General features: G+C 32.1%; 1 protein-coding gene and 1 non-coding gene across 2 annotated transcripts; one reads left to right on the plus strand and one right to left on the minus strand.

Moving 5' to 3' along the window:
- The first annotated feature begins 709 nt into the window (after positions 1 to 709).
- MIR156J (microRNA MIR156j) lies at positions 710 to 812 on the plus strand. The gene has a single exon (NR_048867.1). It is a non-coding gene; the product is annotated as a microRNA MIR156j (primary transcript).
- A 1,667-nt stretch (positions 813 to 2,479) lies between these two features.
- On the minus strand, positions 2,480 to 7,026 carry LOC100820480 (protein DETOXIFICATION 3). Its single transcript, XM_003518586.5, has 7 exons — positions 6,610 to 7,026; positions 5,135 to 5,679; positions 4,758 to 4,844; positions 4,609 to 4,665; positions 3,901 to 4,139; positions 3,324 to 3,529; positions 2,480 to 2,714 (listed from the first exon to the last, which is right to left on the minus strand). The coding sequence occupies exons 1-7, from the start codon at positions 6,853 to 6,855 to the stop codon at positions 2,664 to 2,666; spliced, it is 1,431 nt and encodes a 476-aa protein (XP_003518634.1). The 5' UTR covers positions 6,856 to 7,026; the 3' UTR covers positions 2,480 to 2,663.
- Between the last annotated feature and the right edge of the window lie 1,866 nt (positions 7,027 to 8,892).

Genomic DNA, 8,892 nt, shown 5'->3' on the forward strand with positions numbered 1-8,892 from the left:
ACTCAATGACAAAAGATAAGTCGAAAAAGAAAGTTGCTCAAATCTTATAAAAATTACTTTGGCCATATTCCCATTGGATGTAAGATCTTAACACTTTGTTCTTGCATGCGCGGTACGTCTCGATGAGTACATTCCACAAGGATAACATTATTTCTCATATAGCATTTGTCCTTTCTTTACGTATCAAGCTAACACACTGATATACAGCACATTATTTCTCATATAGCATTACACACACACACACATATAAATTCTTGTAGGGGATAGGCATTATAAGCATTAATTTCCCCCTATAAATAGAGCCATTTGAGACATATATTTCCGTGTCAAAACACACACACACACACACACACACATATATATATATATATATATATATATATATATATATATATATATATATATATATATATATATATATATATATATAAATTCTTGTAGGGGATAGGCATTATAAGCATTAATTTCCCCCTATAAATAGAGCCATTTGAGACATATATTTCCGTGTCAAATAGCTCTGAGGTCTCTTCCTCCTTTTAGACAAGCAAGAAGGAAAACAACCTATATCTCTTCTTCCCTCTCTCAAGTTCAAAAACAATCATATTCCGAGTTTTCATCTTAATTGGTTTTCTGGGTCATTTTTTAATATTTTAATTTGATGGTATCTATCCTTCGTTTTACATCAATATCTCGTGAGGAGGAAAGTGTTGGTGATGCTGTTGACAGAAGATAGAGAGCACAGATGATGAAATGCAAGAAAGGAAATGGCATCTTACTCTTTTGTGCTCTCTAGTCTTCTTGTCATCATCATTTTGCCTCCCCTCTCTTATGCCTCCATTAGCATTATCATGTAAAAATAAACCTTATTCAGTTTTACATCTATATTGTTTGTTTTTGTTTCTAGCTAGCATCGTCGATCTAGGGGTATAATTAATTAGTTGATGTGATTTATCTCTTTGCTGCAATTTGATTACTTTATTACTTTCATTATTTTTCCTTGTTTATACAAGTAATTAGTCACATAGTTGTAGCTTAATTTATAAGTGTACACAGAACCACATGCATATCGGTTATGTTAAATATGATCAAAATAAGAACTTTTTTATTTATATAATTATTCTATCTAATTCAAATAAAATTATATTTCAGATGAAGATATTTGTCACCTCATACCACAAAAGGGATCACATATGCATTTAAAGAAGATCATGCCTACCATTACCAATGAAAAGGTTTAATTGAATCTATTTAGCCATTAAATATTGTAATTTGATAATGTACTTCAATTTGTTGCAGAAATTCAATATTACAATTTTAATTTGTTAGCAGATCGGTGCATGCTCATTAAAATAGAAGATATGTAGATTGAGGTTGTGATTTTCCTTGTTCTAGCTTGTTCTCGTTGTTGCTTTCGGTGTGGTGATGCTGTAACTGGTCTTTGTATGCATTGACTAGCTTCAAGGTGATTTTCAAATATTAATTCGGTATACCAAATGTCACTTGTAGCTTAATACATATGTAATTGTCGCAGGTATGAAGCTAGCTAGGCAGCTAGCTGGTTTGTTTATGGTCAGGAGACTCACTTTAGTCGATCTAGAACATCTGTTAAGATGGCTACATACACAGTTCATGTCCCCAGTACGTAGTATTATTCTAATAAAATGACCCATATATTTTGCTCTTGTACGTACCCACTCAACAGTGTCAACAATGATTTTGCGACCAAATTATTACAGGAATGTTGTTAATAGATTGTTTTAAATTTTAAACATTCATTAGTCATTTTACGATCAATTTTGTTACCTACCATATTATTAATATTCACAAGTTAAGCATAAATAAATTATACTCAAATCCCCAATCTAAGACTATATTTATATATAAATTTTCGTGTGAATGTATAGCATATATAACTCATATTGTCGCACATATACAATCACCAATTCAGACTAATACTTTTACCCTGTGTTGCCCCTATATATATATATATAGCCATAACTGTATAATCTCCATCCATCCAGATCTTAAACTGCGTACCAGACCAAAAATGCAGAAAAGAAACTATAGAGTAAATTATCCTAATCTTCTTTGAAGTTTTATGAAATTATATAAATTCTTTCTGTTTTTTTCTTATAAGAGAGGGCGCTGTAATTTTTTCAAATTAAGGGGAATATTAATGTAATATATAAGAGATGTCGAGGAATTAGTATAAGAGTAAATAAAAGCAGAAAAAATGAGTAATTTTACAAAATCATCGGTATCTAATATAATTAACTCACAACTATATGTAGTCTGCCAAAAAGCTACTACTGGCAATCTCTTTTAGGAAAAAAAAAATAGAAATTAAAAAGCCTAAAAAACTATTTGTTCTCTGATTGGTAAAAGCACATTGTTATCATATTTTAACTGGGTGCACTTTTTTGCATGCGTCGAACATACAACACCGATGAAAATGAAAAGCTACAATTAATAAATAAGGTTTCAATAAAGAGTCTAGCTTAATTACTTCAACAGGAATACGTGAATTGTTGTATCTGTTTTTAATTTTTACGCATAACAAAATAAAATAAACAAGGTTTCATAAGCAGTAAATATTTCACTAACAGGGTTACAAAACCTTTGTTCTTCCTTCATTTTCAAGCGCAAACTAACCCGTTATGACCTTAAAAAACAGTCTCATCAGGCTCGGATAATCTCTCAATTGCCAAAGATGCCTGCAAATTATAGCAAGTTTAACAAACTTTGTAAATCTTCTAGTAACATAAGAACTGCTCACACTTTCCATAAGATTTATTGCTATCTTCCCTAAATATCCATGAAGCAGAAAAAATAAAGGATACTGCAACTGTACATTAAACCTAGAAGTTAATGTAGACTATGTTTTGATGTCTATTGGTAGTACAAAATGGAATGCAATGGATCATTGGATGTAGTGTACTTAGGAAATGAAATATAACAAAATTATAATAATGTTGTTTAAAAATATTTTATGATGAAATGAAATAATTTTTTTTTTCATTATTTAGGAAATATACCGAATGGTAAAGAAACTAGTTAACAATAAGTTAGTTTCATTCTATTTCATCTCATACCTCCAAAACAGGAGAAGAAAATAAGGGGTATTAGTGACATGCATTCCAATAAGTTTGAATTCCATTTCATTTCATGATCATCTCATTTCAAACAAAACAAAAAATTAAGGACAATTGATATCATTTCATTCCATCAATTCATTATTTTTCTATGTTAATTCTTATTATTATTTACTGATTTTTTGAGTAAGTCAGAACATAAAACAACAGGTAAAGCACAGAATTAAGAACCTGTTTTTCCCAGTTTGTAAATGCTGTCAGCAAAGCCAGTATTATTGTTTGTAGTGTAGATCCGGTTAATATTCCAATCCAAAGGCCTTTACCATTGAAGTTAAGACCAAAACCAAACAAGAGAGACACAGGGATTCCCACGGCATAATATGCTACAAGATTGGTAATTGCCCCTATCTTCTGCCATCCACTGCCTCTGACAATTCCTGATTCATTGAACACACAACTGAGAGCCACAAACCTAATGTTTATTTGCCACCATATCTACTAGCTTTCACCATAGAGCTGTTGTTATCATTGAGTGAAGTGATTGTCATTCCCTTTTAAAAATGTATTTTCGAAGAAGAAGAAGAAGAAATGAGTTTAGCTTTTTTCATAAGTTAAATCAATTTATGCACTTAACTATGATAGAAACTCTCTTTTAATATATCTCTTCAAAAGGTGAGAAGTATAAGTTGATTTTAACTTATAAAAGAAACTCAACCTGTTTTACTTTTTAATTTTTTTTATCCTATAAGTTCTTAATGAGAAGTTCATTCAAATAGGGCATTTATAACGTTCAATGTGGAAAGCTTACCACACAAAACTCCTAGAAAGCCATCCACCATGAAAGAGAGACAAAGCACAGGAACTATCTTTGCAACATAATGTACAACTTCCATCTCATTGCTAAATGCAAATCCCAACACATGACGGAAGCAAAAGAGAACAGAGCTAAAGACAACTGCATCCGTGAATGCTAGAACAATTACAGCAAAAACAGCCTCTCGCGCTGCCTGTGGTCTTCGTGCCCCTAATTCATTCGAAACCCGGGTACTACAAAATTATAGAAGTATGCTTTGTAATGTGGTTGATTTTTTCACGGGTAAAACAACTAAAGTATAAACTTTAGGCTCACCAATAAAAATATTTTTTCTTTTAATTTTATAAAGCAAAAATGTCACATTTATTAAAAAAATGAAATATATGTTGATAAAAACGTCTAATATATAATTTTATCATTAAAATATTTCTCTTAAAATTTATTTTAAATCTAACTTATGGTTGGTTGTTGGACCGATACCTGGTGAGATAAGAAACACAAAAGTAAGATACATAACATGAGGAGTATTTAGTGAGAACATGAAAAACTTTAATCCTGACCATATAATATTATATGCTTGGTTAAGATTGTTTTTCTTAAATCTAATCTGGACCATCCAATACAGCGATATGATCAAAATTAACTCCTCATACGACAACATAAGCCCCACATAATACATCAATGTGTGTATATAGAGCTTACCTTACTGCAGCACCGGTTCCATATGGAATGAAATAGTGCAAGGTGCAAATGTTAAGGCTGCTCAAGGAAAACATAAGCCAGATGAATCCCTGAGTTATCAGGTAATGAACTTTTAAATATTTACATAACTGGATCACGGAGAAACACACCAGATTGATAGAACGGAAGTTTCAAGTTTGGGATTTGGTAAAAGTCCAGCAAGTATTACTACCAGCTCAAATGACCACCACTCAAAACTGTATGTATCCATTAAGATAGAAAAATGTTACAAACAAAAAGTAAAGAGAAGCAGCATTGAGTCACTGACCTCCCCAATCATACAAGAAATTATTACATGGGTTGGACTTTGGAACCACCACATGTTCATGGCCTCGACAATCTTTACATGATATATAATCAAGATTTTCAATTAACAAAAAAGAGTTAATAAAACTCGGTTGCATGTCATATGGTGGTCTTGGACCATGGTAGTCCTAAACCATGTAATAATTTCTCTAATCATACAGGTGTAAAACTAGAAACTTACCAAATCATAAGTGCAGATGGGATGGCTAAGAAGAAGAACTCCTTGATGCTTCTTAAAGCATTGCTACCTAAGGCTATCTTAGTTTTCTGACATGATGGATAATACTTTGTGTAAATTAAAAGTAACATGACACTGAGCCAATATGAAATTCCAATGGATATTGCTGCTCCATTTTGTCCAAGTCCCAGTCCAAACACTAGTACCCAACAAATAGGTATGTGCAAAACTAAAACAACAACTGAGGTTACCAACATTGGAAAGATCAAGCTCTGAGTCTGAAAATAACGAACCAAAGCTTGAAGAACAGCATAACCAAAGAGTGCAGGAATGAGCCAAATGCAGTAGTTTCCTGCTATTAGTGAAATAGCATGGTCTTGCCCCAAAAGAATAAGCAGTTTATCCATGAAAATCCATATGATAGATATTGGGACACTACTTAAAATGAGAGAGAGTATTGCACAGAAGACATAGTTTCCAAGCTTATGAAATTGCTCTGCTCCAAATGATTGGCCACATTGAGTTTCCAAAGCACCAGCCATTCCCATCTGCATTACATTTCATGTTCAATCAACTAATACCAAGGCAGTATTGGAGATGGTCTAACTTGTCTAAGCATCCCAGTTCATACCAAATACCACAAATCGTAAGCAAACAAACACACTCAAGTTCCAATATGTGTGATTGCAGTATTGCATTGACAGCTAGAAAATATGTCGGATCAAGATATAAGCTATACAGCTAGTAAAAAAACATATAACTATTTCAAAGTAATAAATTTATAATTTTAATAAAAGAAAGTATTTCGTCAAAAAAAATTATAAATATATAAAATTACGCACGAGGCTGATGTTAATTTATTCTTTCAGCATATATATAGATCACAGAGTCCGAGCAAAAAAATAATCTTTATCCATCACATGAATTAGTGGAAACTAGTGAGTTTTGACTGCTTGTCTACTTTGATTTAAGAATATTATTCGGCAGATAGTCAAACACTAATCCTTCAAATTACATAAATTTATTTAAGAGACCGAGTTTTCTCAACTACTTAGATGATAATTTAAGACTACGTAGATGATGTTTCATAAGTGAGCTTGGCTTATACTATTTTTAGGTAAATATTTTATTAAGTATTTGTAAAAAAAAATTCTTTCATGAACTAAAAAAAATCGGTTTATACCTTCAGTTTTTAGAAAAGTTAAAGGAAAAAATTTCTATAAACATTAAATAATATAAAAATTAATTTTAGCCTATAAAAAATGTAATTTATTTTCTTTTCTTAGTCTATTTATTTGAATCATGAAAAAAACATAATTAAAAAAAATATTTTTTTTACAGAGATTAGTTATAGTAAATCTGTTGATATCCTGTACCAAAAAAATGGCTAAAAGTTGATTTGCTAAAAGAGAAGGAAAATGCATTTGAATGGTCTGTAAGTTGTATGTGAAAATAAGAAGGGAAAGGAGGGAACATACAAGTATGCTAAAGCCAGTGACATCAGCAAAGGAAGTAGCCAATGCAACCCCTGCAAGGGAGAGTTCACCAAGATGACCAGCCATCATCAATGACACCACTTGCAGCAAAAACTGTGACACTGAGACCACCACCATTGGTGCTGCCATCAAACTCACATTCTTCAACTCTTGGACAAAGCCACTACTACTCTTTGAGTTTGTTAAGGTCACCCTCTTGTTTTCTTTTGGCAACAATGTCTCCTCCATTTCTTTCTTTCTTTCTTTCGGAGTTCCCACGTGTGTCTGTGGTTAAAGCCAAATCAAGGATATACGAGAAGGTGAAGAAAGGTGGTAAGATAACACTAGTGAGACTGATGTTTCGTGTACAACGTGGGCATTTTCTTTCCATTTTTTTTTTCTCTGCACCGATGTGCATTTAAACAAGAGGATTGGTGCAACACAGAACTGACAATGCTCAGATTCGAGGCTATTCATTCCTGTCTATTTATTTATGAGTGTTTTCTGACTCTTTCTCATCTCAGAATTAAAAAATACACTTCTTTATAATAATATATCATAGAAAAAGGGAATTTACTTTACATAATACTTTTTTTTATAAATAATTATTTTTATTTATGAATGGATAAAGTATTAATACATTTATTCTCAACAGGTTAAAATTCAAATTTTAATTCTGAAAATATAAAAAGAATAACAACTATATTATCAAATTATAATTTCTGTAACGCCAATATTATGTATATTTAGGGACAAATGAGTATTTATTCTAAATTTTTTTTCCAATCTAAGTGTAGATATTTATCTTGTAGTTTAAAATGTTATCCATTGTTTTTTTATGTGATCACTCCAAATATGTCACAAAGATTTGTATTTGTAATAACCAAAGCTAAAAAAAAAATGCAAAACAATAGTTCACCCACCCTCTGTCAAACATAAAACATACGCCCAACGCATTGAATGCCTCATTATAGTTACCATTACTTCCAAGACGACTTCTAGAGTGGAGAAGTGACTTAGTGTTTTGCAACCTGTTATAATAGGTTTTTGTGTTTTTTAATTTTTTAACCAGTCACCTATTTTAAAAAAAAAAATACATATGTTGACGAATATAACTTTAATAAAAAATTGTATTGTGACCTTTATGCCCTCAATGTTAACTCCGAAAACAATAGTTTTTGTTGCATTACCTAGAATCTATTATCTAATTTTTACTTATTAAAATTATTTTATAGGCCCTCTATCACGCATGCCTCCATGTTCCATCTCATGCCATCGATCTTTGACGCATGTCATTGTTGGAAGTGATTTCCGAGGCAACGTCTCTTCCTTTTTTTTCCTCTCTTTTCCTTTTTCCTTTTGTCTTTATCTTTTGCTCTCTCTCACCTTCCTTAAAGAGACTCTAACCTCCCCTCCATGTCAATTCCAAAGTTGCTTCATTGAAAACTTACTTAATTAAAATAAACTAATATTTTGGGTAAAAACATCAAATGAGGACACTTTTACAAATTATTTATCAAATATGCGCTCTTTTGCAATTATTTATCTGGGGGTCTGTTATTTTATTACAAAGCGCCCCCCTGACAGACGTCTCCGCTGTGCACGCAATACATGGCGCTGGCACGGCACACGAGAGAGCAGCAGGTAGTGCCCCTGACGTGGGCGCGTCTGCTAGCACCCTGGGATTGGACGCGACTGGTGGCGCCCCTGCTGCAGGCGCAACCCTAGGCGCCTAGGGACCAGGCGCGTCCCTCTCCCCCACCCCCTCCAGCCCATTAAAGGGCGGTCCCCCCCACCCCCACCCCACTCTCTCCTGGTCCCCCCCTTCACCCCACTCCCTCCTTCTCCCCCAAGCTCCCTTTGTATGTTTTTTTTGCAGGTAGTCATCTTGTGTACAAGAAAATTGTATTAACTCACAACACAACAAGTTTATTTTCTTTATCTTTATATATTTTTGCTATTAGTTTAATTTGTTTATTATTTTAGTTATTTTTTTTTAATTATATAACAAATTGTTTATTTTTGTTACGGTTGTTTAATTTTTAGAATATAAATTTAATTAAGATTCATAATAATATTACTGTAATATTGTTATTAGACGTATTTAAAAAAGAAAGATATATATATATATATATATATATATTCTGAAATTGGTGAAATTGAGGAAAAAATATATATTTTTTTTGAAAGTTGAGAAAAAAAATTCCTCAATGTGAAGAAATTATTTTTTATTATATATATATATATATATATGTTTATTGAAATTGCTGAAATTGACAAAAAAAA

This window comes from Glycine max, chromosome 2 (genome assembly GCF_000004515.6).
Source record: "Glycine max cultivar Williams 82 chromosome 2, Glycine_max_v4.0, whole genome shotgun sequence".
Lineage (NCBI taxonomy): Eukaryota > Viridiplantae > Streptophyta > Magnoliopsida > Fabales > Fabaceae > Glycine > Glycine max.